The 26,661-nt window shown below is 53.4% G+C and overlaps 2 protein-coding genes and 2 non-coding genes across 4 annotated transcripts; all 4 read right to left on the bottom strand.

Moving 5' to 3' along the window:
- Positions 1-2,162: 2,162 nt before the first annotated feature.
- LOC123642982 (interferon-induced transmembrane protein 3-like) lies at positions 2,163-25,876 on the bottom strand. Its single transcript, XM_045558582.1, has 3 exons — positions 25,696-25,876; positions 3,699-3,986; positions 2,163-2,479 (listed from the first exon to the last, which is right to left on the bottom strand). Exons 1-3 carry the CDS (start codon positions 25,825-25,827, stop codon positions 2,324-2,326), a joined length of 576 nt encoding a protein of 191 aa, XP_045414538.1. The 5' UTR covers positions 25,828-25,876; the 3' UTR covers positions 2,163-2,323.
- On the bottom strand, positions 11,432-11,540 carry LOC123643056. The gene has a single exon (XR_006736632.1). It is a non-coding gene; the product is annotated as a U6 spliceosomal RNA (small nuclear RNA).
- On the bottom strand, positions 14,910-15,098 carry LOC123643177. Its single transcript, XR_006736724.1, has one exon. It is a non-coding gene; the product is annotated as a U2 spliceosomal RNA (small nuclear RNA).
- Positions 24,643-25,698, bottom strand: LOC123642983 (interferon-induced transmembrane protein 3-like). Its single transcript, XM_045558583.1, has 2 exons — positions 25,430-25,698; positions 24,643-24,959 (listed from the first exon to the last, which is right to left on the bottom strand). The coding sequence occupies exons 1-2, from the start codon at positions 25,676-25,678 to the stop codon at positions 24,804-24,806; spliced, it is 405 nt and encodes a 134-aa protein (XP_045414539.1). The 5' UTR covers positions 25,679-25,698; the 3' UTR covers positions 24,643-24,803.
- Positions 25,877-26,661: the final 785 nt, after the last annotated feature.

Genomic DNA, 26,661 nt, shown 5'->3' on the forward strand with positions numbered 1-26,661 from the left:
TCAAATTTGTGGGCATAGAATTTTTCACGATATTCTTTTAGTATTCTTTTAATGTGCATGGGATCGGTAATGATGAGCTCGCTTTTATTTCTGATCGTAATTTCTGTGTTCTCTTTATTTCTGGTTAGCCTGGCTAGAGGTTTATCAATTTTATTGAATTTTTTTTCAAAGAGCAAGATTTTGGCTTTATTTTTTCTCATTGATTTCCTGTTTTCATTTGATTTCTTCTGTAATTTTTACGATTTCTTGTGCTTGCTTTAGGCTTATATTGCTCTACTTTCTCTAGTTTTCTAAGGTGGAAGTTCAGAGTATCGATTTTAGGTCTGTCTTCTCTTTCGCTACATGCCTTCAGTGCTATGGATTTCGCTCTGAGCGCTGTGCTCACCGCGTTCACGGGGTCACGTGCGCGTCCCGGGCCGGGTCGCCCCGGGCCTAAGGGGACCCGCGGACAAGGCGGCAATAGCTCCGGGGGGGGGGGTTGCCCCTCCCCTGCGGCCGCACTTTGCCCCGACGGCCACCAGGTAGCGTCGCAGGCCCGCTCGCTCCTCTCGCCTGGGCGTGCGGTGGGGCCCTGCCCGGGATCGGGGTCTGCGCCCGGCGGGCGGCCAGGGGGTCCCGGAACGTGAGAGCGAGCAGAGGGCAGGCGTGGACCTGGGACGCGGAGAGGGAGAACACGCTGTCGCCAAACAACCACAGCTGTCGCAGGAACAGCGGAAACGACGCGGGGCACACTGCGCCCCCGCCCCGTGGGGGCCACAGCGCATCCGGCCCGGCCGCCCCCGCTGGTCGAGTCGGCGGGGAGAAGCAGCGACATCGGGAAGGAGGACGGACGGGAGGAAACCGGATGACACCGGGGCCCAGGGCCGCCGTCCGCTGGGACGAGCGCCTGCTCCTACCCTTTGGAGTGTACTGTCGCTTGCTGGCGGGGACACAGGGGCGCAGGGCCGCCGTCCGCCCGGCACTGCTCACTGCAGGCCTGGCCCCGGTCGCTCTTCCTGCGGACCCAGGGAGTCGGTGGCCAGGAGCGACCGGACGGCGCTCAGCGCAGGCGCACACGGGGCCTGCCCCGCCCCCGCCCGCAGTAAATCCAGGCTGGGCAGGGTCCTGAGCCCTAACCCTAACCCTGCCGGCCACGTCCGCCCACTCACCGCTGCCACCCCCACAGTTCGCTGGCGATCCGCGGCCCTGCCCACCCTGCGAGACCGCCCACCTCCCCACCTCTAGGCCCTATCCCCCGTAAGACCCTCCTCCTCTGGGCCCTATCACCCCTGAGCCCCCTGGCTCCCGCCTCCCTTCTGGGTCTGGCTCACACACGTGGGACCCCCCGGGAGAATGCGCCCCAGTGTATGCGTCCACGTCCACCCAGGGACCCCAAGTCCACTGCAGACCCCCAGAGTTACGGCACTGCAGGGTCAGTGGGGGGGGGGAACTGCAGGGCTCCTGGCTTAAGGGGAGAGGCGGACTGCAGCCCCTGACGGACCCTGGGAGCCGGGACCCCCTGAACGCCAAGGCACCTGTGGCAGGAGGCCCGTTCCTGGGCACGGGGAGGCTCCTCCACACAGGAGGCAGCATCCAGCGCAGTTTGGACTCAAGGCCTTGGTTCTTCAGAGGCCAGATGTTCCGTCCAACTGGGATGAGAGGTCACCAGGCCTGACTGGCTTCTGCAGACAGCCCTCAGCCAGGGGCTGTCCCCACCCCAGGGGGGCAGGGACGCTGCCCAGTGGACTGCAGGAGGCAGCATTAAGGAGCGTGGCTGGATCGCCCAGGAGGGCTGTGAGGGCCTGGGCTCCTTCAGCGGCTCCCCGGGCGCAAAGCCCAAAGCCTGGGTCCCTGACACCTGGCCGGAGCTACCCATGCCCCCGGGAAGCCTGCTCCAGACAGCCCAGAGTCAGGCAGGGCGGTCCTGGGCCTGCAGGTGTTCTGGACACAGGGAGCCCCTGGGTCGGGTGTCAGGGCTCCGGATGGGAGAGACCCCACCCAGGGCCTGGTCCGGCTGCTACTTCTATGGGAGGCCGGAAACCAGCCAATCCAAGGACGTGCCCTGCTCCCCGCAGAGCTGCCCGGCAGGGTGGAGTCCTGCAGGGCTGACCCCTGGGCTCCGTCTCAGACCCAGGCGGAGGCCTGTGGCCAGTGCCCCACCCCCAGGCGAAGTCACGGCAGGCTCAGGAACACGTGCGCTTTATTGACCCCCATGGGGACAGGCGTGTGAGCAGGAACCGCGGCACAAAGCGGTGGGGGCCGGGGGCAGGGCCAGGCACGGAAGGTGGAGGACGGGGGTCGCAGGCCTGGGCAGCCACCAGCAGCCTTGATGTCGCCTCCAGTCCTAGGAAAAGCTCTGGATGCTGACCACCACCGTGATGACGACGACCAGAATGGTCCCCAGGATGCTGAGGACCAGGGCCCAGACGTTCAGGCACTTGGCGGTGGAGGCATAGGCCTGGGCCCCGGTCACGTCGCCCACCATCTTCCTGTCCCTAGCCTGGGGGGGGCGAGATGGTGAGGGGCCCGGGAGCCAGGAGGCGCGTCCCCCGGCTCCTCCCTGCCCGGGTTCCCCACGTCCACGTCTACGACCCCCGCTGCCTTCCTCACAGCCCCTCCAGGGCCCTCAGGGCTCATCCTCCCTGCTCTGGCCCCAGGGCAGACTGCCCACCCCCCCTGGGGTGAGGTCCCCTGGGAGCGCCACCCCCCCCACCACCCGCACGTTCTGAGAGCCTGGGCTGCCCAGTCTGGGATTCCAGCTTGGGCCGTGGGGAGGATTCCTCTGGCTGCAGGTGGGGGGTCAGAGCCCCAGCCCCCTGCAGACTCCTGCTCGCCCTGCGCTGGGACGACTCCCCAGGCCACACACAGACACACAGACACACACACACACACACACACAGACACACAGCACACGGGCCAGGGCACACTCAGGAACAGATGCACACGCAGGTCTCACACACACACACGACACACGGGCCAGGGCACACTCAGGGACAGATGCACACGCAGGTCACACACATGACACAGGGCCAGGGCACACTCAGGGACAGATGCACACGCAGGTCACACACACGACACACGGGCCAGGGCACACTCAGGGACAGATGCACACGCAGGTCACACACACGGCACACGGGCCAGGGCACACTCAGGGACAGATGCACACGCAGGTCACACACACGGCACACGGGCCAGGGCACACTCAGGGACAGATGCACACGCAGGTCACACACACGGCACACGGGCCAGGGCACACTCAGGGACAGATGCACACGCAGGTCACACACACGGCACATGGGCCAGGGCACACTCAGGGACAGATGCACACGCAGGTCACACACATGACACAGGGCCAGGGCACACTCAGGGACAGATGCACACGCAGGTCACACACACGACACACGGGCCAGGGCACACTCAGGGACAGATGCACACGCAGGTCACACACACGGCACACGGGCCAGGGCACACTCAGGGACAGATGCACACGCAGGTCTCACACACGGCACACGGGCCAGGGCACACTCAGGGACAGATGCACACGCAGGTCACACACACGGCACATGGGCCAGGGCACACTCAGGGACAGATGCACACGCAGGTCACACACACACACACACACAAGACGCTCCCAGGTGGCACCTAGGCAGGTGGCAGGGCAGGTGGCGGGGCAGGCGCACACGCACTGCTCTGGAGGGGCCCCGAGCACCCACACGCACCTTCACGGAGTAGGCGAACGCTATGAAGCCCAGGCAGCAGCAGTTCATGAAGAGCGTGTTGAACAGGGACCAGACGACGTGGTCGGGCACGGAGGTCTCGCTGTGGACGTGGATCACGGTGGATGTGGAGGGCGCGGGGCCGTGGGGCGTCCCCAGCACGGCCACCTCGTGCTCCTCCTTGACCACCTCGTGGTTTGAGGGGAGGCCGGTCTGGGCACCAGGGAAGAAGGGCTGGGAAGCGTGGTTCATGGTGCCGGGAGGAGACCAGCAGTGGGTCCGGAGGAGACCGGCGGTGGGTCTGGAGGAGACCGGCGGTGGGTCTGGATGCTCCGAGGCTGCTCAGCAGGTCCTCCCTCCCCATGCAGTTTCGATTTCTCAGAGCTTTCCTTTCCTGGCATTTAGCAAATTAGAAATTGGCTGGGGGCTGAGAGGGCGGGAACACATTCCTGAGGATCAAATTACTTTAGAGAAGTGGGGGAGGAAGCCTGAGGGCTAAGGGGGGCTTCCTGTGCTGGGACCCAGGGCAGGCGTGTCTCAGCTGAACTCCAGGCCCCTTAGTGTTGGGGAGCCCTGGCGACTTTCGAGGCCCTGGGATGTCCCCACCCCAATCCAACAGCTTCAGGCCTCACTGTCCCAGTACAGAGCTCTGCCAGACCCCCACAAGGACCCCCACACTCCAGTCCTTAGAGGGAGCCCCCAAAGCTGGCACCTGCCCTGTCCCAGGCCTCCTCTGCTGAAGTGCATTACTCTCTCCTGGGGCTGAGGTCCCTGCTCCAGCTGGGTGGGGGAGCCTAACCCTCCCTCTGTGTCCTGGTGCAGGTCACAGCCCAGCGGCCCATCGCCTGCCCCAAAGGAGCCTTCCAGGCCCAGCCCTGGGGCCGCTGGTGCTGCCTGGCAGAGGAGGCCCTGGGGGGGGGGTGGGGAAGAATGGCTCTAGCGCCTGTGGCAGCAGCTTTGGACACAGGACCGAGGTATTCCTGCAGTTCCACCTTTCTTCCTTCCTTCTGGGCCTCCTGGGTTTCGTAAAAGGCCCTGGAGGCTGAGGGGATGAGGGGAAGGTCCCTGGACTCAGCACCACACCCAGTGGGACCTGGGGAGGCTGCACAGGCCCCTGGCCAAGGCCTTCCTGAAAGGACAGGGGGGCAGCTCTGTTCTTGTGGTCTTTGTGCTGAGAAGTGTGAACTGAAATGAAGTTTTAAGGCTCACGCCCCACCGGCTCACTGAGTGGACCCTTCGTGGCCAAAGGGATGTCCCAAAACTAAATGGCCTGCCAGGAGGAGGGAGAGTAACCGTGCCTCATGATGCCTCCCTCCCTTCTGGGAGTCATCCTTTGTAACCCATTAGCAGGCCTAAGGGTATACAGGACACAGCTGCAGGCCTTCAATATACACAACAAATCTATGTCCGGTGGCTTGTCTCTGATTGACAGCTCCTTAGGTTAAAACATTGCAAGCCTTTAGACAAAGCTTCAACTCTTTAGCCAATTACAAGTCAAAGAATCTTTTTTTTTTTTTTTTTTGAGAGAGTCTTGCCCTGTTGCCCGGGCTACAGTGCCGTGGGTCAGCCTAGCTCACAGCAACCTCAAACTCCTGGGCTCAAGCCTCCTGCCTCAGCCTCCCGAGTAGCTGGGACTACATGCATGTGCCACCATGCCTGGCTACTTTTTCCTATGTATATTTTTAGCTGTCTATATAATTTCTTTCTATTTTTAGTAGAGACGGGGGTCTCGCTCTTGCTCAGGCTGGTCTCGAACTCCTGAGCTCAAACGATCTGCCCACCTCAGCCTCCCAGAGTGCTGGGATTACAGGTGTGAGCCACCGTGCCTGGCTCAAAGAATCTTTAAACCCACCTATAACCAGCAAGTCCCCGGTTTCGAGATAGTCCACTCTTTTTCGAGGTACCAACGTGGCCCTTTTGGGCCTCCCAACTCCGAGCTTCTCCTTTGGCGGAACTGGTGAGTCCTCCTGAGCTCCGTTTTTGGTTGATGATCTTGGTTTACTCTGAGCTGGTTCTTTTCCTAGGACCTGTTGTTTGGGATCCTAACTTAGATTTGTAGGTGCATCCTAAAGGGTCTTCTCCATTGTCTTTTCATCCTAAAATTAATCTCAATTGGCTTTGCTGTGCATTTTTGAAAGAGGAAACTGAACTGTCTTGTTGGTAGATAAATGAGAGACTGAGTTCCTCAGCTCCGAAGAGAAGGGGCAACCTCACTCCTCCCAGCCTTGGGAGCCCCGGGCGACCGGGGTCCCGGGTGGGAGTTGCCTGGGGCGATTCCCCGAGGCGCAAGTGGCCCCATAGGGAACCCCCACACACGTTAATTAAAAGAAGGCTCCTCCAGGAAACGCATATAAGAGCTGATCACTCGGCGTTTGGAGCCCTCTCGGAGGTACTAGACCTCCAAGAGAGAAACTGAGACACATAGAAGGGTCAGAACAACTCAGTGGTACCTAAGAGGGTGGGAGCGACTCAGTGGTGAGACCTTGAGGAGCCCCACCCACAAGCAGCACACTCTGATCCACGACACCAAACCCTGTATTACAGTTGGTTGCTTATCTTTTAAAGAAAAATGGGACATCCTTTAACAATGAGGAAACACAAGGAGAATGACCCCCGTTGGGCACCCCAGTTGGTTTGTGGCACCTCTACTTGCAAGTATTTTTGTAAATGAAAAGATTCAAAGGCATGCCAGGTTTTTCTAGGGCTCCAGCTGATTATAGCGGATTCTTGTGCACAAGTTTTTACGAAAGGGCAAATTACATCAAGGAAAATTCGGAGCTCAAATGGTCAACCTACCACTGTAGAGTTAAAATGTCTCAAGCTATTTCTCTCTCTTTTCTGGCTACTCTAAAACCCTTTAACTTTTTCTATTGATGTTAAGATAACTCATTGTTTATGGTATTTACAATTGAAAGGCTACCGGGAGATCCTGCAGCCAGTTCTAGCCTAAATGCAAACATTGAAAACTCATTTTGAACTGAAGGAAAAAAAAGGGATAAAGTTTTTTTTTTTAAAAAATCAAACTGCCATAGAAACTGCTTTACCCAAAACTTTGATCCACAGGCCTAATTAGGTTACCTATCATGGCAACTAAACTTTGCCATGTGAACAAGTTCCCTTTTTTTTTTTTTTTTTTTGAGACAGAGTCTGGCTCTGTTGCCCGGGCTAGGGTGAGTGCCGTGGCGTCAGCCTAGCTCACAGCAACCTCAGACTCCTGGGCTTAAGTGATCCTACTGCCTCAGGCTCCCGAGTAGCTGGGACTACAGGCATGCGCCACCATGCCCGGCTAATTTTTTCTATATATATTTTAGTTGGCCAGATAATTTCTTTCTATTTTTAGTAGAGACGAGGTCTTGCTCTTGCTCAGGCTGGTCTCGAACTCCTGACCTCGAGCGATCCACCCGCCTCGGCCTCCCAGAGTGCTAGGATTACAGGCGTGAGCCACCGTGCCCGGCCCTAACAAGTTCCCTTTTTGTCAAAAGAAATTTGGATCCAGCTGTCTTTTATAGACTGGTGAGTTTGTGTTACCATCTCGTGGGTAGAGTTCTAGGGTAAAATCTATTAGAACTTTGTGTGCGTGCGTGTGTGAGAATGTATATGTTTAGGTATGTTTTGTGTCTGTCCATGTATTACATGTTTATGTTTACATGGTTCCAGACTGGTTTAAAAATAAGGGAGCGCTCATAAATTAAACCCAAATGGTTTACAAGAATTTAGTGGTCTTTGGTAAATAAGCTGGGTTATCATTAAAAAATAAAAAGGTGTTATTAGTAAAGTAATAGTAAAAATGTTTTCCAGTTGTCAGCATACATTTGTTTTTGCCTGGGTTTTACTGGATGTTTTTATATTCTTGAGGTGTCAAGATTTGACATAAAGGTTATGAAAATATAAACTCAGTCAAAGACAAAATACTGTGCAATTTTTGATAAGTAAATTCAATGTTTGGTCTAATGATAATCACTAAATCTGGGTTACCGACAAAAAATACCTATGTGCTTAACTTTAAGGTAAAAAGGCAAATGTACCTAAGTGTCAGCAAATTAGAATAAATAAAACATTAAGTAGAGCACAATAACCAAACTTAGGGTCAAAGGTTTATGAAAATATTTTGGTTTTGGTCTTTTAACCCTAACTGCAGATATAGTTTACTTCCACCGATTCAATGTCTGTAGAGAGGTACACAGAAGGTGTTTCTAACTCACTATCATCTGATATTAACAGTACTGTTAGGGATTCAAAGTTTTCTTAGAAGTTGTAGTCAGAAGAGCTTAAATCGGAAGCTTCAGTTTTCCCTTGGTCTTGTCCATTTTTGTCCCACTCTTTACAAGCTAGCCGGTTATGTGTACATTATGTTGCTGTAACAAAGTTTGCGCCTAGGGAAAAAAATTTCTAAATTACTAATTTTTGTATAATAATTTATTTTAAGATAAAAAGTGAACGATGGTTAAAATCCAAAGAGAATCTCAAAACAGTCTTACTCTTGTATAAATAGTGCATGTACTCAAGTTTACACTCAAAGAAAAAATTGTTTTGAGACTATTTAGATTGTTTTTAAAACAGCTTAATCTTGATCCTCACGTAAAAAGCATGTTACTACTTTGTGTCATTGTTGGAGGTGCTAAGGATTGGTGCTGAAGGTTTTTTTATTTTTTTTCCTCAGTCTACAGTCAGGTGATCTTATGCTGATGGGATTCAGAAAACTAACTTAAAATGAAGGCTTCAGAAGCAAAAATTTTCTGACTTTGACTTGTCTGCCTGCCTCTTGTACCAATCTTCCCTGAGGCTGGCCATAAAAACCAGAATCCCTCTACCCAGGGCAGGTCGTACAGCCCAGAACCCCCTTTTTCCTGAAAGCTAGCCTTAAAACCTAAAATTAGTCTATGTCAAATGGCCATGAAGTAATTATCTGACCTACTTTGTTTTACTGTAAAACCCCGTGCCAGAAAAAGGGCCTTGCCCTGCACCCAGAAGGGAGGAAAACACACTCAGAGAGGCCAAGCAGAATCTAACATAAAAGCCATGTGGGATTCTGCCACTCAGCCTGTTAGAATTAGCTCACACCCTTTTTGTCCAATCATATTTCTGCACAGCTGTCCGTACTTTAAACATAAAAAATGGTCAATTTCCCCTACATCTTTGAGTGTCCACTCTGAAGGCGTCCATGTATAAGTTTTAATTCCTTCTCCTAGTAATCTTCATGTCAGTAAATTTTCAGCAGGTCTTTATGGGAACAGGGGCCTTTGCTCCCAAACTTTGGGGGCCAGGGACACTTTGATCCCTATGATGTCGATAGATTTTGTTTTGGGATGTGATGTTTTGGAAGGATCCAATTAACTAATACCTTTAAAAAGGATATTCTAAAATGTCTACTATGTTTATAAAATTTAGAAGTGATGTTATATTTGTTTAACCACTCTTATTGAAATACTTACGTGTTTTTCTCGGTAAGATTTATGAATTTAAAAAAGAAGTAATTAAAACTGCATTTTGATGTCTGTTCTGTGTTATATATCTAATTTACAGGGTATAAAAATGGTTAACAGAAAAATAACTTAAACTAATAGCTGGAATCTAAGTGAATTGCTAAGATAGATAAATCAGGTAAATATACATGAAATAAATACAAATGAAATTTTCATATAATTTAAAATCTTAAAGTCATTATGATGTTAAAAAAAAGATTATCATAAAATATCTGGATCATTTATAAGGTGAAATACTAGAACATTAGTTCTTAAACATAAGTTTAAGCTTATACCTTGGTATCTTTTTTTTTTTTTTATTTCAGCAAGTATCTTATTTTTGTATTTAGGAATGCTAATAGGCCGGGCGTGGTGGCTCATGCCTGTAATCCTAGCACTCTGGGAGGCCGAGGCAGGCGGATGGCTCGAGGTCAGGAGTTCAAGACCAGCCTGAGCAAGAGCGAGACCCTGTCTCTACTAACAATAGAAAGAAATGATCTGGACAGCTAAAAATATATATAGAAAAACATTAGCCAGGCATGGTGGCACATACCTGTAGTCCCAGGTACTCAGGAGGCCGAGGCAGGAGGATTGCTTGAACCCAGGATTTGGAGGTTTTTGTGAGCAAGGCTGACGCTACGGCACTCTAGTCCAGGCAACAGAGTGAGACACTGTCTAAAAAAAAAAAAAAAAAAAAAATGGGATGCTAATAAAATTGGTGACTAACAGTTCAAAGTCACTTTAACTTCCTAGGTTTTTCTAACAGTTGACATTATAATTAATATATGTCATTGAAACTTCTAGATGGAAAGGAAAAAATTCTATATAAAAATTTTTAATAAAAATGTTATGAGACATAAGTATTAGTTTTGTTAAAAGATAATTTTGTCTAATGTATTGGTTTTAGAAACTTTAAAATTCAATATGTAAATGATCATTAAAAATTAAGTGGATATAAAAGTTAAAGGTTATAAAAGATTCATAGAATCTTAACTTACAGTCAAATTGGTTAAAGTTAGAAGTATTTGTTTATAAGATTTTATTAAAATTAGCTTTATCATTAATACACTAATACAATGAAATATGATTTTCTCTTTTGAACTAAATTTTCATAATATTAATAGGAATAACAAGATTTTTTATTCACCTTTTAATAAACTGCAAAAAAGAAGGGAAAGGAAAAAAAACACAGATTCAGCCTCCTTATTAACTTGTACTTCAGTCTGTCTATTAGGTCTTATACTTGTTTGAGAAACTGATTCTTCTCTCTCAAAGAATAAGATTTTTGCGTTTTAGAAAAACATTTGAATTATCAGTTTGGCTATAATTTTATAGTAACCTGCAATCTTGCTTCATGACAAGTGTCTTATGATGAAAAATTCATGACTTCCTGCTCTTTAAGATTTCACTAAAATTTACAGTTACTAAAAATAAGAATTCTACTCAATACATCTAATTGTATATACAAGGGGTACTAATGAATAAGATATGTTTTTAGGCTGGGCGCGGTGGCTCACGCCTGTAATCCTAGCACTCTGAGAGGCCGAGGTGGGTGGATCACTCGAGGTCAGGAGTTCGAGACCAGCCTGAGCAAGAGTGAGACCCCGTCTCTACTAAAAATAGAAAGAAATTATCTGGCCAACTAAAATATATATAGAAAAAATTAGCCAGGCATGGTGGCGCATGCCTGTAGTCCCAGCTACTCGGGAGGCTGAGGCAGTAGGATGGCTTAAACCCAGGAGTCTGAGGTTGCTGTGAGCTAGGCTGACGCCACAGCACTCACTCTAGCCCGGGCAACAAAGCGAGATTCTGTCTCAAAAAAAAGGAAAAAAAAAAAGATATGTTTTTAATAAGAAAAACTATAAAACAGAATGTGTTCATCTGTATAAGTTTGTCTAATTCAGAAGTAATTTAAAGATTGAATCAAAATAAATTTAGAAAGAAAATAAAACCAAAATTCCACTTTTGAGTAAGAGAAAGATGTAAAAAGGCAATGAATATAGAAATATATTTTTTGGTAAGAAAGATTAAACAGCAAGAATAATGTAAAGAAAGGATCTTGCATGGAACTTTTTGTCCTAAAATGACTGGTTATTTAGAAAAAGGGAATGTTAGGACAACAGGGAAAGTTTTTAGGCATGTTTTCTAGATACTATGTGTAGGTTGGGATAAAGTTTATAAAAAGGATTTTATTAAGGAATTTTGTGTGTGGTCCAGTTGGTTATAATTAAAATAAACTTTTTTTGGCTAAAACAAACATTTCTATAGATATTAATTTACTCTTTTTTTTTAAAATTGATTTTTGTGTCATCCTTGCGCAGGGGCCATGCTAATCTTCTCTGTATCGTTCCAATTTTAGTATATGTGCTGCCGAAGCAAGCACTAATTTACTCTTAATGAAATGACATGATGTACTCATTTCGATTCTATAACATGTTTTCTTTTTAGTTAAATAATATCGCACTACAGAAGGTTTTTCTTTAATTTTGGTAATTTGTCCTAAAAGAAGCAGAGATTTTATGCCTTATCAGATAATCCCTGTGCTGTCTTTATGAGGTTTTTATTTTTTTTTTGAGACAGAGTCTCGCCCTGTTGCCCGGGCTAGAGTGAGTGCCGTGGCGTCAGCCTAGCTCACAGCAACCTCAGACTCCTGGGCTCAAGCCATCCTCCTGCCTCAGCCTCCCAGGTAGCTGGGACTACAGGCATGCGCCACCATGCCCGGCTAATTTTTTTCTATATATTTTTAGTTGTCCAGGTAATTTCTATCTTAGAGATGGGGTCTCGCTCAGGCTGGTCTCGAACTCCTGAGCTCGAGCGATCCGCCCACCTCGGCCTCCCAGAGTGCTGGGATTACAGGCGTGAGCCACCGCGCCCGGCCTCCATCTGAGTTTTAATAACCAAGTACGGATGAAACCAAACCTAATCGAGTGTGGGTTAAACCTCAACACTGCAGTTTAGAGCTTCCAACCTCGGAGTTCTCAGAACCCCATTGTTTAGGGGGTTTGTGGCAGCTTCGTCACGCAGGCGCCACTGCGAGATCCATTCCGTCGTCCCATCAGTGACTCACCCAAACTCCAGCCCCCTCCCCCGCCCGCAGGTTGGCAGAGGGACAGTTCCCGCCTTTTGTTGCAAGGTGATGTCCCTGAGAACCAGCCCCCTTCCAAAAGCCACTCCGCAGAACCAGGCGTGGTGGACAAGGACGTGTTTACTCTATTCTCGTCACTGGGGAAATCACAGGGGTTGTAGGAGCTCTGGCCGGGACCCAGGAGCAAAGACCAAACGTGCCCTTCCTGACATATCACAACATCAGTTCCCGTTCCTCGAAAAACGTGCAGGTGTGCCTTTTGTCTCCAAGGCTTCCTGAGCACAGCTGGCTCATTGTCTGGAAATCTCCGTGGCCAGAGGTTCCGCTGCTGTTTCCCCGCTGCTCCCGCCCTGCCTGCCTGCCTGTCCCTGGCCTTGTCTCCTGCTGGGGGACACGGCTAACTGCAGGGGCGCTGTCTGCCCCGGGCAGCAGTGCTGACTCCGCCAAGCACCTGGAAGCTCCTAAAGCCAATTTCAGACACTTGGATTCTCCCATATTTCTAGATCTTCTCTTAAAGTGTATTTCTTGTTGGGTCTTTGTCTTTTACTTCGTATTTACTGTAATAATTCCTCTACAAGGTCTTATTTCTGCAAAAGTTTTTATATTTACTATTTGCTGTACTTCTGGGTTTTTTTTTTTTCCTCATTTGCTGATTTTCATGAGATGGATTCTTTCTTCCTTTCCTTTCTCTCTTTCTTCCTTTCTTCCTTTCCTTTTTTTCAAGACAAGGTCTGGTCCTGTCACCCAGGCAGAAGTGCAGTGACATCATAGCTCACTGTGACCTTAAATTCCTGAGCTCAAGCGATCCTCTTGCATCAGCCTCCCAAGTAGCTGGGACTACAGGCGTGTGCCACCATGCCCGGCTAACTTTTAAATTTTTTGTAGAGACAGGGTCTTGCTATGTTGCCCAGGCTGGTCTTGAACTCCTGGGCTCAAGCAATTCTCCCGTCTTGGCCTCCCAAAATGCTGGGATTACAGGCATGAATAACCTTGCCCAACTTCTTTTATGATTTTTAATAAAAACTTTTCATTTATTCAACAAATACTTAATGAGTGCCTACTTTGTGCTGTTGGAGCTCAGAACACGATGTCCCAAGTACGGCACTTTGGCACGCCACGTACTCTGAAGTGAAGGACATCGGAAGGCATGGGAGGTCTCGCTGCCTTGTCCTGCCCTCCTGTCTCCCGACCCTGCGCCCCAGAGCCAGTCGTAGAAACCAGAATTCCTCTTCCCCAACACAAGCCATAAAGGCTACGGCGGTCACTCTTTCCCTCCTCCCTGGAAGACCCTCCTTCCAGAAATGTCTTGCCCCGTTGCTGGAGGAAGGAATGCCGCACAGAGAGGCCGAGAAGAACCTGAGCAGCCAGGCCTTGCCGGGTCCCCCTGCTCTGTCACCGCCGGACACACGGCCACCCATTCTTCATCACATCGAAGCACAGAGACCGTTCCCCACCCCCCCCCCCCCGGTCTTTGGGCTTTCATTTCTGAGGGCTCCTATGTCATGTAAAACTTTGATTCAGTAAGCTTGCTATGTTTTTCTCTGGCGAGCTGTCTTTGTCATAGGAGTGTCAGTGTGGCCCTTAGGATGGGGGACAGAAGGTCTCACGCTTGTCTGCCCCCACAGGGCCAAGAACTGTCGTGAGTGGTGAAGGGAACCACCGTGTTCCGCCCCCAAACGCCGGGCATTTGTGTCAGTCCTTTTGCGCTGCTGTGAAGGGTGCTGGAGGCCGGGCGATTCACAGAGAAAGAGGTTCACCTGGCTCGCAGTTCGCAGGCTGTACGGGGAGCCAGGCGGTGCTTCCAGTCCAGCGGAAGGAAGGCACCGGGTTAGGGTGGCAGGCATGTCACGTGGCGAGAGCAGGAGCAGGAGAGGGAGGAGGGGGTGCCAGGCTCCTTTAAGCAACCGGCTGCCACGGGGGTAGTCAGCTGGCTCCTTATCGTGGGGAGGGCACAGGCCCGGACACCTCCCACGGGGCCCACCTCCGACACTGCGGGTCACATTTCAACGTGAGGTTCGGCAGGGCCCAAGGCCCAAGCCACGTCAGGGCTGCTGAGCTGAAGGCGGTTAGGACGGACACGGTGCCCTCCTCTGCTGGCCTGACAGCAGGACAGTGACGCGAGGGTCTTCCTGCCCAAAGACCGCCTGGGCAAGGCCTGCCTTCCAGCTGGGGGCGGCCGTGCCCAGGGTCCGCGAGCCGACGTCGCTCCTTCCCGGATGCTCCGCCTGTTGGAAGCCTGAAGATGCTCTTGTTTGTCTCGTCACTGCAGGACTCGTGGCTCCATGTGGAAACACTGTCGGCCCAAGGCCACGACTGGGACAAAAGGCCCGATTAGTGGGGGTTTATTAAACCAAGATTTCGAGGATGTGTCCAGGAAAAACAGGAACCGCAGAGGAGCTTCGGCTGTTTTCCTGAAGGGGCGGATGGGATCTTCAGCATTTTAAAGGCAGCAGAAAGAAGGACAAAGTCAACGGGGGCTGGGGTGGGGTGACGAGGTGGCGGTGACGTTCTCGTGAGGCCCAGGAATCGGCGTTTCACATGAAACAAGGGGGTGACGGAGCGTCGATCGCCGAGAGGTCCCCGGGCAGGTGGAGGAAAGTCTGATTCTGTGTCGTCTCCGGTTCTGGCACCCGGAGACAAACTTGTAATTCACTTTTCTAACCCCCGAGGGGGTGCACCGTGCCTGCAGCCCCTGCAATGCCAGGTCGGCGCGTGGAGCGGACGGGGCCAGCTCCTCTTCCCTCTCCCTGCTCCAAAACTCCACTTATATGCTGCCCTCAGAGGCAGCACATGCCGGGTACTAAACCGGTAAGAACGGACACCCCACGTGATCTTAGCCGAAGGCCGAGAAGCGACACGACTCGTTGCTGGTGTGGAATCGGGAGGCTTCGTCGTAGGTCTGGACACAGGTCCCCACGTCCTCGCTCTCGACAGGTCGGCAGGGGGTCGCATGATGGCCCGCAGGGCCAGCCTCCCCCCCCCCCCGGGGTGCCTGAGACCTCAACCTTCCTTTCTGCATGAGGAGTCGGGGACGGTGGCCCCGGGATGTCAGTTTCCTTTTCACAGTGCTGAGCAAGGCCCCCAGGCCACCGCAGAGAGAGACTCTTTCAAACTGAGGCCACCCCTGCATGCTGGACATAACAACAAAGCTCCCGATGATTCTTCTCTCGTTAATTCCATGGTGATGGGATCTTTTTCTGGGACAGCGTCTCAAGGAAGAACCTGGGAGGGAGAGAAAACAGTCCCATTTCCTCCCCACCGTGGTGGACACGCGGTGCCATCTAGCTGTGTCCTTGTGGTGGTCGGGGCCTCCCCACGTCCCTGCCACCTCCCCCTTGGCGTTGGCCTGGTCTGTGGCCACACCTGCCCTCACCTGGCCCTCTGCCCCTCCCTTCCTGGCCCTGGCGGTTTGTTCCTGGGACGGTCAGATAGACTTTGGGGGGGCGTTTGGCCCCTGTGCTGTGTGGCTGGCGGCATTTCCCGGATTTGTTTTTCTTCTTTTTGAGTTCCTTCTCCACAAATGTTTTCAATGTAGGTGTTCGGGAGAGACACATTCTGAGGCTTTCTGGAAACATCTTTATTATACTCTTACGTTTCAACGACAATTTGGCTGCATATAAAAGTCTAGATTTTTTCCTTTCAATTCTGTGTCACCCCACAGCCTTCTTAGATGCGTTCAAAGATAAACTCAGGCACGCCGAAATTTTAAAAAGTTTATTTGAGGACGGGTACACTGGCTCACACTTGTAATCCTACCACTTTGGGAGGCTGAGGTGGGAGGGTCGCTTGAGCCCAGGAGTTCCAGGGTATCGTGAGCTACAATCACACCTCTGCACTCCAGCCAGGGGGACGGAGCAAGACCCTGTCTCAAAAGTAAATAAATAAACAAAAATAAAAAGTTTATTTGAGCAGGCAGCAATGCCTGAGTCGGGCAGCACCGGAGCAGAGCGGCTCAGGGCTGCACCCAAAGGGCCCGAGGGGAACTGCTGCCAGGCGCAGCGGAAGCAAAGCGAGGAGAACACTTTGTCAGTTGGCTTGGAGCAGCGTCCTCAAAGCCCCTAGTCGGAGGGCAGTTCCCAGCTCTGGCTGAGAAAGCTCGGGCTGTGTTTTCCCAGGGTGGGACCCCTCGTGCTCGGGGGTTCCAGTCTGCAATAGGGCCTCACAGTCCGGCAGCCCCCCCCCCCCGTCACTTCTTGTAACAACCCCCACAGGGCAGCCTGGCACCGCTGCCTGTTGGCATCACGGCTGGTTTGCTTCTGCCTCAGCGTGGAGCTCACGGGTCACCAGGTCAGGCTCACCAAAGAGACTTTCCTTCTCTGTCTGTTCTAATCACTTGAGACCATCTGGCGAACCACTGGCGGCCTGAACAGGAATCCAGACACTTGCCAGAACACAGCGCCCCAGGGGCGTTGCCAGGACAACCGTGGGGCGTGACGGGGAGAGGCTGGAGGATGCTCCTTAGCTCCCAGCCCCACGAGCCAAACCAACCAGCATAAACAAAGGAAAAGCAAAAAGGTTAATGGTGAGAACAAACTGCAAACTGTGCCTCTGAGCGCAGAGAGCAGCTGTCTGAGAAGATTTCTGGATTTACGTTCAAAGCGTGTTTTCTTGGTTTGACCCTGGCCGCGGCATCAGGCATCTTGGTAAACTCCGAGGGCCCCCACGGCAGCAGGCATCAGGGCTGCCCTCTGAAGGTCATATCAGGTTGTCCAGCTCAAGCTTGTGGGGTTCAAGAACAGGGCGGTTTTAGCCAGGCGTGGTGGCTCCTAGCCCTCTAGGGTAATCCTAGCCCTCTGGGAGGCTGAGGTGGGCGGATCGCTCGAGGTCAGGAGTTCGAGACCAGCCTGAGCAAGACCCCTCGTCTCTACTAAAAATTGAAATAAATTATCTGGCCAACTAAAAATACACATATAGAAAAAATTACCCGGGCATGGTGGCGCATGCCTGTAGTCCCAGCTACTTGGGAGGCCGAGGCCGAGGCAGGAGGATCGCTTGAGCTCGGGAGTTCGAGAACAGCCTGAGCAAGAGTGAGACCCCATCTCTACTAAAAATAGAAAAAATTATTGGGGTGTGGTGGCACATACCTGTAGTCCCAGCTACTTGGGAGGCTGAGGCAGGAGGACCACTTGAGCCCACGAGTTTGAGGTTGCTGTGAGCTAGGCTGACGCCACGGCACTGTAGCCCGGGCAAAAGAGTGAGACTCTGTCTCAAAAAGAAAAAAGAAAAAAAAATTGAAATTATGTCTTTGTGAATGGAAAATGTTAAAGTTTTTATCTGTCTCACTGGCCTGAAGCCCTCATTGGGTTTTAGAGAAAACGGGGGTAGCAACTTACATCTCAAAGCACAGAGAGAGAAAGAATCTGAGCTTTTTAAAAGAAGAGATTTGGGTGGGTCAGTTACAGGAAAATTAAAAATGGACACCATAGTAACACACATGTTAGGAATTTATCCTAAGATATTATAAGGAGACATGCAGATGGACTTAGAGAAAATTTAGAAATCCTACTAAAATAACCAACAGAATGTTGGATTGTCACACCTCAGAGACTAATCTAGCTAGGTAGGGGGCTTTTAATTTAGTCTAATTTTTTTAGCTGGCCCACCTAGCGCAGGGCAGAGCCCACACTGAGTCTTAGGTCCCCAGAAGAGAGTGATGCCACGAGGAGGAGCCGGGCATCGTCTACACAGTGCATTTTGTGACACAGACATTTTTGTAAGTGTCTAAATCACACCCTTTCTTACCTAACATGCAACGAAATGAGAGTCCCCTGTGGTATAGTCGGCGCCTCTAACATCATCATCCTTGCCGGGCCACTAGACACACCAAAGTCAAATTCTTCTTACCATACAAAGTAATTTCTGACACCCTCAAAAGCCAAAGAAATCAAGGAACACAATGCAAAAGATAACAGAATTTTAGTCCTGAGAGGAACCTCTCTACGTACAACTCTTGGGCTTCCATGAGGAAAAACAGAAGTTCCTCCCAAAAGAAAGGAGCTTGTGGGATGTTTCTGTTTTCCTCAAGGGATCCCAGGCTGTTTTAAAGATGCCTCTTTTTTTTTTTTTTTTTTTTTTGAGACAGAGTCTCACTCTGTCACCCGGGCTAGAGTCCGGTGGCGTCAGCCTAGCTCACAGCAACCTCAAACTCCTGGGCTCAAGCGATCCTCCTGCCTCAGCCTCCGAGTAGCTGGGACTACAGGCGTACGCCACCGTGCCTGGCTAATTTTTTTCTATACATAGTTTTAGTTGTCCAAATCATTTCTTTCTATTTCTGCTCAGGCTGGTCTCGAACTCCGGACCTCGAGTGATCCTCCCGCCTCGGCCTCCCAGAGTGCCGGGATTACAGGTGTGAGCCACCACGCCCGGCCCAACCCATCTGGTGTGAAACGAGGAGGAACTTGACTTACGGCAGCTGTGGGAGAATTTGCGGATTGTTAGAGGCTTGTTTCCCACAACTGAGAGCTTCTTCAGCTTTGACCGAAGAGTCAGTCAAATCTAACGTAAGACGAACCAAAACCCAAAACGGAGAAAACGATCGTGGAATTTATATATTGCTGAACTCTCTAAGCAGAAAAAGAAGAGGGTAAACCTTTATCTTCAGGTACCAAGTTCCAAAACAGAACCCCAAACCAGCTCCCCGCCTGGAGACGGGTCCCGGGCCGAGGGCCGCCCACTGCGGCCAGGAGAGCAGGAAGGGTCTTCCTTGTTGGAACCCTCCGTCCCTCCTCTAGGGGAGCTCCTGGCAAGATACATCTTGGAACTCAAACCAGAACTTTTGGGAGATCTAGGAACCTCGGGAGAGCACCGCTTAGCCTTGGCCAAGCCCGTACGTGGTGCGGGCAAAGCTCTGGCCAGACCCTCGGCAGCAAGGGGAGAGTCACCGCCAGTCACAGGGGCTGTACTGCCCGGTCCCTCCGTGGCCAGCACTGTGGTGATGCAGACGCATGACTCAGGCAAAGACCTCAATCCATGCAGGTTTATTAAGCCAAAGGTTGAGGACGTGCCCAGGAAAAACACACGCCACAGACGCATCTGTGACTGTCTTTTGAAGAGGGATGAGGGAGCTCTAGTTTTTGAGGGGTGAGACCTACAGAGAGGAGTGGAGGAGGGGAGGTGCTGCGGGAAATGGCTACACTCCTGCGGGCCCCGGACATCTGCATTTTACATCGATGAGGGGAATGTCTGAAGAGAAAAAGGGAACAGAGGAAGACTCAGTTATGCCAGCAAAGAACTTCCGCATGAAGGACCCCGAGGCCGTCCCTGTAAGTCCCTGGGCCCTCACCTTTCGTGGAGATCGGCTGATACAGTGCTGGTGACAGCCACCGTGTGGAAGGGGGCCCTGCGTGGTTTGTACAAGGAGGGGAGGTGTCCCGAGATTTTTATTTTCCTTTATATGAGATGGAGGAATCCCAGATTCCTTGGCTTCTGATGACCCCATTATTCTTCCTGAATCCTTACCTACCTGAAGCCTCCTACCGGGCCCAGTCCAGTTTCTCTTTTTTTTTTTTTTTTTTGAGACAGAGTCTCACTCTGTTGCCCGGGCTAGAGTGCCGTGGCGTCAGCCTCACTCACAGCAACCTCACACTCCTGGGCTCAAGTGATCCTCCTGCCTCAGCCTCCCGGGTCGCTGGGACTACAGGCATGTGCCACCATGCCCGGCTGATTTTTTCTATATATATTTTTAGCTGTCCAAATCATTTCTTTCTATTTTTAGTAGAGACAGGGTCTCGCTCTTGCTGAGGCTGGTCTTGAACTCCTGAGCTCAAACGATCCTTCCGCCTCGGCCTCCCAGAGTGCTAGGGTTACAGGCATGAGCCACTGCACCCGGCCTGTCACAAGAATTTTAAAATTTATGCAATCAAATATAGTCATCTTTTCTCTTGTTGCATCTGGGTTTCGAATCTTGATTAGAAAGCTTTTCCTTACATGGAGGTCAAGGAAAAATTTTACCCTGTTTCTCTCTGGTTCTCGGATGGTCTCTGTGTTTATATTCAGGTCCCTCATCTGTTGTCGCTTTGTCTCACGCAGGTGTGAGATACGGATCTCACATTTTCTCTTCCCAAACGCCACCCAGTTGTCCCAGCACTATTTATTTAAAAGTCCATCTTTGTCCTGTGTACTAAGTTCCTTCTGTATTTGGACTTAATTCCGGACTTCCTGCTCCATTCCTCTGGTCTGTGTTTGTCCTCGTGCAGTCCCGCCTGTCTGGGTTCCAGAGCGCATGCCCGATACCGAAACGGTTCTTCTGTGATCCGCTGCCCCTGCCCGGTGTTTGTTCCTTTCGTGGTGTGAATCATGCTTTTTGGTGTGTGGGTCCATCTGGTGTGACGACTCGGCTTCAGACGCTGTGTGCCGGTGGACTGGTTGTCTTTCTTTAGGGTCTCCGTCCTCTCCCGGTGCCTGGGAGCTACTGCTGCCGGGTGGCCCAGACAGAGCCCCGCGCTGGCCGGGCTGCAGGCAGAGCTGGGCTGCCGCTGCCTTCCTCCCAGGAGGGTTCGTTGGCAGCGGCCACGGTCCCAAGGCCTGTGGGACACAACAGAGCCATTTCCTCCACCAGCCGCTGCACCCAGGGCCTCTTTCCACACCAAAGCCAGACCATGGAGCGCACTGTGGATTTGGGGGAGGGAGGAGCAGTCCGTGCTGTTTCACCACCCGGACCAACAGAGCGCTCTCTTGCCTGTCTCCGCACCCCTCCTCGGACGCCGGACACTGCCAAGGCTCCGTCCCCGGGGAGCCCCGGGTTTTTCCCTGCGAGTAGCTCCGAGAAGTGTGAGGGCCTGTTTCCTAAACTGTGTGGCTCCAGCCCTGCCTGGTGACATGGACATCACGCTCATCCCAGAAACCCTTTGGCTTTTGTAAGGGACAGAGACTCTGGGCATGTTGCTTGAACTCCGGAGGGGCTGAAGGTCCCCCAGGCAGGGAGGGGAGACCGGCCGCCCCCTCCCCCCGGGCTGATGCGGCCCTGTAGGACGGGGAGGAAGGTCTTTCTTAAACAAACAAAACCCACTTTGTTTGTGTGGTTAAGCCGTAGTGTCACACTGTGAGCAGTAACCACGTTTCATCCCAGACTAACCAAAGGCCGCCCGCCCCGGGCATGTTCTTTCCCAGAAACACTGACCCAGTTCCCGGAAGCCGGAAGCCGGTGAATCAGCCTCACCCCGGGGCCCAGAGCGGCTGCTCTGAACTGTTGATCAGAAACAGAGCAACAGAACGCTTCGCTGTGTGTTTCCTGACTAGATTCTGTTTTTTTCCCCACGTTTCGGGTTTTTTTCCTTCCCAGTATTTTTTGGACTTGAACTTAAGAATTTTAGTTCAATTTCTTTGAGACTTAGTTTACTGGGAGAAAGGAATAATTCTTGTACTATAATTTCTCCTGAGATACTGGATATTGGGAAAGGGTTTATACTCAAATTTGGGCCTTTTTAACAGCTTCCATTTGATTAGGTGTGACGGGGCTGTGGTTTGTGTGGGAGGAAGCTGGCGAGCGCCCCCGCCCCAGCCTGCTGGGCCCAGCCAGAGCTCTGCCTGGAGAACAGGCCCTGGGCGGGAACAGGCCCGGGGAGGAAGCCGGGCGGGGTCTTCCTGTGGCCTGTGCCGTTCTGGTATCTCCCCACCTGCAGGCTCAGAGTGGACCTGCCAGGGTCAGGAAAGACCAGACCCCGGGTCGGAGGCCAAGGACAGTTAACTTGTCCAGCAACAGCTGTAGCCGAGGGTGTCATTTCTCCTGCAGCTTCCGGAGCTCCAGTTCCCACAGGGGTCTGGGTGAGGGCCCGGCGACCCCCGCCCACCCGGGGGTTGTGAGAGGACCGGAGCCCTGGGCTGGACCTTTGCCCTGAGACCGGCTGGTCACTACACTGACAGCAACCCAAGCTGCCGCCTGCTCCAGAGGGAGGAACTGTCCCCATCTCTAAGGCTGTCCCCGAGGAGAACATCCTTAAAAGGACAGACTGGAACACAGTGGGGGCGAGGGCCGTGTCTCCCCCCACCTTCCCGGAGCAGGCAGGCTGGGGGCCTCGGGCTGGGGCACTCGGAGGTGGGGGCATCTCCCGAGCCTCAGACCTGGGGGAAATGCCTGGGACCCCAAGTGTGGCTGCTTTTTCTGTCCCACTGGTGGTGCTTCCTACCTCTGACAGTCTGAGAAGAAAATGGGTACCGTCTAAGCTCAGAGGGAGGCACAGAGATAAACTGGCAGAATGTGCTCGCTGTGGAAGCTGGCTGTGAACTGAAACAAAATCTTAAGCCCCCAGCTGACTGAATGGACCCCTCTTGGCCGAGGGGACCCCGGAAGTACCCTGCGACTGAGCCATGGGTCAGACACACCTCGCCCTCCCCCCCTCCTTGGGGACGTCCTCTGTGACTCAACAGGCCCAAGGCTGGGCCAGAGCGTAGCCCACACCTGTGGCCATCAACCCACCCGACAGCTCGCGTGAGTCCGTGACCAGCGGCTTCTCTCTGGTCAACTGGCTTCCTTAGCTTAACTTAAAACATTCCAAGCCTTTAGACAGAGCTTCCTGTCTTTAACCAATTGCAAGCCAAAGAATCCTTAAACCCACCTATAACCTGAGATGCCCCACGTCGAGATGTCCCAACTTTGCAGGCCAAACCAATCACGCCTTCCGTGTGTTGACTTAGGACTTTACGTGTAATTCCCACCTCCCTGAAAGGTATAAAATGAAGCTATAACCCCGGCACGGTGAGGCCACCTGCCCAAGGCTTCTTGGATGTGGCTCTCTGGGCCACAGTCACGTTTATTCAGCTCAGAATCAACCTCTTTGGATTACTGTGCAGGGTTCGGGCTCTTTGCGTCGACACAGGTAATGGGCAGAGAGGGGCTGACTTCATTGGTCTCCATTTATTCTTTTTGCCATAACACACACGCACACAAAAAGATAGCTGTGTTCCAAGGAAGCCTAAAATCCCAACCCAGGCAGAACTGCTCTGCCCGAGTCGGGGCTGGTGTCAAAGGTTGGGTGCTGACACTGGAGCGGGGTCTGGACTGATAACCCAGAGGCCTAACCCAGACACCCCAACCCCTGAGCCTGCACAAGTGCCCACTTGTCCAGTTAGGAGCCGGCCCCCACCCTCGCTCCAAGACACTGAGGGGCCTCCCCCTCCCCTACCAGCGTCCGGCCCCCAGACCCTCTCTGGCCAGCTGGCCAAACCAGGGCTGGGGGCACCAAGCCAGGGCTGGAGACGGACGGAGCCCTCTGCGGCCGCCATGCTGCGAAACACATTCCCACAGCCCCTCCTGACCTGGGTCAAAGGCCACAGACTGTCACTACGGGGTGGGGTTGATTTTGTGTGGAAGGAATTTAGGATAGTTTTAAACACTGGGGGAGGAGCTACAGGACGGTGAGGGAGGCAGAATTCTGAGGGTGACTCCATATGCCAGGCACCGCACGGAAGTGCCCTCCTGCACAGGGGACAGCGGGGGTGGGGCAGATGCCCCCAGGGGGCTCCAGGAGATGCGGAAGACTGGGAGTGGGTGCGTGGTGCCAGGGGAGTGAGTGAGGTGGCCCCCCAGGACCCCTGGCTTCATTGACCAGGGCGGGTCTCTGGGTCCTGCATACGTGGAGGCACCTCCTCCGGGGCCTAACCCCTGCCTCCATCCTCCCTGCCTCCCGTCCTCCCTCCCTGGTCTGGCTGCCCCCCCTCCACCCCAGGCCCACCACGGAGATCCCCAGGAGAGGGGCACCCCGCACCGCCCACCGCAGCCCAGGCCTCGCAGGGGTTCCCAGGGGATAGAGCCTGCCGCTCTGGCATCAGGGGTAGGGAGGCAGGAAGGAAGAATTAATCAGCCCTGTGGCCCTGGATGGACCGGGGCCAGGGAGACACACGGCCACCCCAGCTCCTGCCCCAGCTGCCCAGCTGATGAGGGCATGGTCAGCCCATGGGGCATCCCAGATGCCATGGCACTGGAGCGGAGCTGTCCAGGTGGGAGGTCTCTTTCCAGGTAGCAGTCAGGGCGGGGACACTGCCCGGTGGATTGCAGGACGCAGCAGTCAGGAGCGTGGCTGGATCGCCCAGGAGGGCTGTGAGGGCCTGGGCTCCTTCAGTGGCTCCCCGGGCGCAAAGCCCAATGCCTGGGTCCCTGGCACCCGGCCGGAGCTACCCGCGCCCCCGGAAAGCCTGCTCCAGACAGCCCAGAGTCAGGCAGGGCGGTCCTGGGCCTGCAGGTGTTCTGGACACAGGGAGCCCCTGGGCCGGGGGTCGGGGCTCCGGATGGGAGAGATCCCACCCAGGGCCTGGTCCGGAAACCAGCCAATCCAAGGACGTGCCCTGCTCCCCGCAGAGCTGCCCAGCAGGGTGGAGTCCTGCAGGGCTGACCCCTGGGCTCCGTCTCAGACCCAGGCGGAGGCCTGTGGCCAGTGCCCCACCCCCAGGCGAAGTCACGGCAGGCTCAGGAACACGTGCGCTTTATTGACCCCCATGGGGACAGGCGTGTGAGCAGGAACCGCGGCACAAAGCGGTGGGGGCCGGGGGCAGGGCCAGGCACGGAAGGTGGAGGACGGGGGTCGCAGGCCTGGGCAGCCACCAGCAGCCTTGATGTCGCCTCCGGTCCTAGGAAAAGCTCTGGATGCTGACCACCACCGTGATGACGACGACCAGAATGGTCCCCAGGATGCTGAGGACCAGGGCCCAGACGTTCAGGCACTTGGCGGTGGAGGCGTAGGCCTGGGCCCCGGTCACGTCGCCCACCATCTTCCTGTCCCTAGCCTGGGGGGGGCGAGATGGTGAGGGGCCCGGGAGCCAGGAGGCGCGTCCCCCGCCTCCTCCCTGCCCCCGTTGCCCACGTCCACGACCCCCGCTGCCTTCCTCACAGCCCCTCCAGGGCCCTCAGGGCTCATCCTCCCTGCTCTGGCCCCAGGGCAGACTGCCCACCCCCCCTGGGGTGAGGTCCCCTGGGAGCGCCCCCCGCACGTTCTGAGAGCCTGGGCTGCCCAGTCTGGGATTCCGCCTTGGGCCGTGGGGAGGATTCCTCTGGCTGCGGGTGGGGGGTCAGAGCCCCAGCCCCCTGCAGACTCCTGCTCGCCCTGCGCTGGGACGACTCCCCAGGCCACACACACACACACACACACACACACACACACACAAACACACAAGACCCCTCCCAGGTGGCACCCGGGCAGGTGGCGGGGCAGGCGCACACGCATTGCTCTGGAGGGGCCCCGAGCGCCCACACGCACCTTCACGGAGTAGGCGAACGCTATGAAGCCCAGGCAGCAGCAATTCATGAAGAGCGTGTTGAACAGGGACCAGACGACGTGGTCGGGCACGGAGGTCTCGCTGTGGACGTGGATCACGGTGGATGTGGAGGGCGCGGGGCCGTGGGGCGTCCCCAGCACGGCCACCTCGTGCTCCTCCTTGAGCACCTCATAGTTTGGGGGGAGGCCGGTCTGGGCTCGGGTGAAGAAGGGCTGGGAAGCGTGGTTCATGGTGCCGGGAGGAGACCAGCGGTGGGTCCGGAGGAGATCAGCGGTGGGTCTGGAGGAGACTGGCAGTGGGTCTGGATGCTCCGAGGCTGCTCAGCAGGTCCTCCCTCCCCATGCAGTTTCGATTTCTCAGAGCTTTCCTTTCCTGGCATTTAGCAAACTGGAAATTGGCTGGGGATTGAGAAGGCGGGAACACATTCCTGAGGATCAAATTACTTTAGGGAAGTGGGGGAGGAAGCCTGAGGGCTAAGGGGGGCTTCCTGTGCTGGGACCCAGGGCAGGCGTGTCTCAGCTGAACTCCAGACCACACCCACCCATGCTTTTTGGGTTTTTTTTTTTGAGGCAGAGCCTCACTCTGTTGCCTGGAGTAGGTGCCTTGTCATCAGCCTAGCTCACAGCAACCTCAAACTCCTGGGCTCAAGCGATCCTCCTGCCTCAGCCTCCGGAGTAGCTGGGACTACAGATGCGCACCACCACACCCAGCTAATTTTTCTATTTTTAGTAGAGACGGGGTCTCACTCTTGCTCAGGCTGGTCTCGAACTCCTGAGCTCAAGTGATCCTCCTGCCTCAGCCTCCCAGAGTGCTGGGATCACAGGCGTGAGCCACCGTGCCGGCCTCCACTCCGGATTTGAGGCAGGGAGCTGGCAGGTGCTGCTTTGGGCACCATTGCTACTTGGGCGCTGCAGCATTACCTGAGTCAGGAAGTTTCAAAATAAAGTTTCAAAGTACTGTGATCAAAACAGGTTGGAGGCAGGGCAAGTTCCAGCTGGTTAGAGTCAAGATAGTGGAGAAAGAGGGTGTCCCTGGGTTCCAGGAAAACACCACCCCCCATGAATATTCCTCCCTGTGCTTAGCCTACAATTAAGCCCTCGCTTAAACGGAAGGGTGACAGGGAGCAGGGGGCCGGTCCGCTCTGCAGGGAGGCCTGTCTGCGGAGTAGACGTCAGCAGTTTCTGAATAAACGCTGCTTTCGCTTCACGCTGTC

Source organism: Lemur catta, chromosome 7 (genome assembly GCF_020740605.2).
Source record: "Lemur catta isolate mLemCat1 chromosome 7, mLemCat1.pri, whole genome shotgun sequence".
NCBI lineage: Eukaryota > Metazoa > Chordata > Mammalia > Primates > Lemuridae > Lemur > Lemur catta.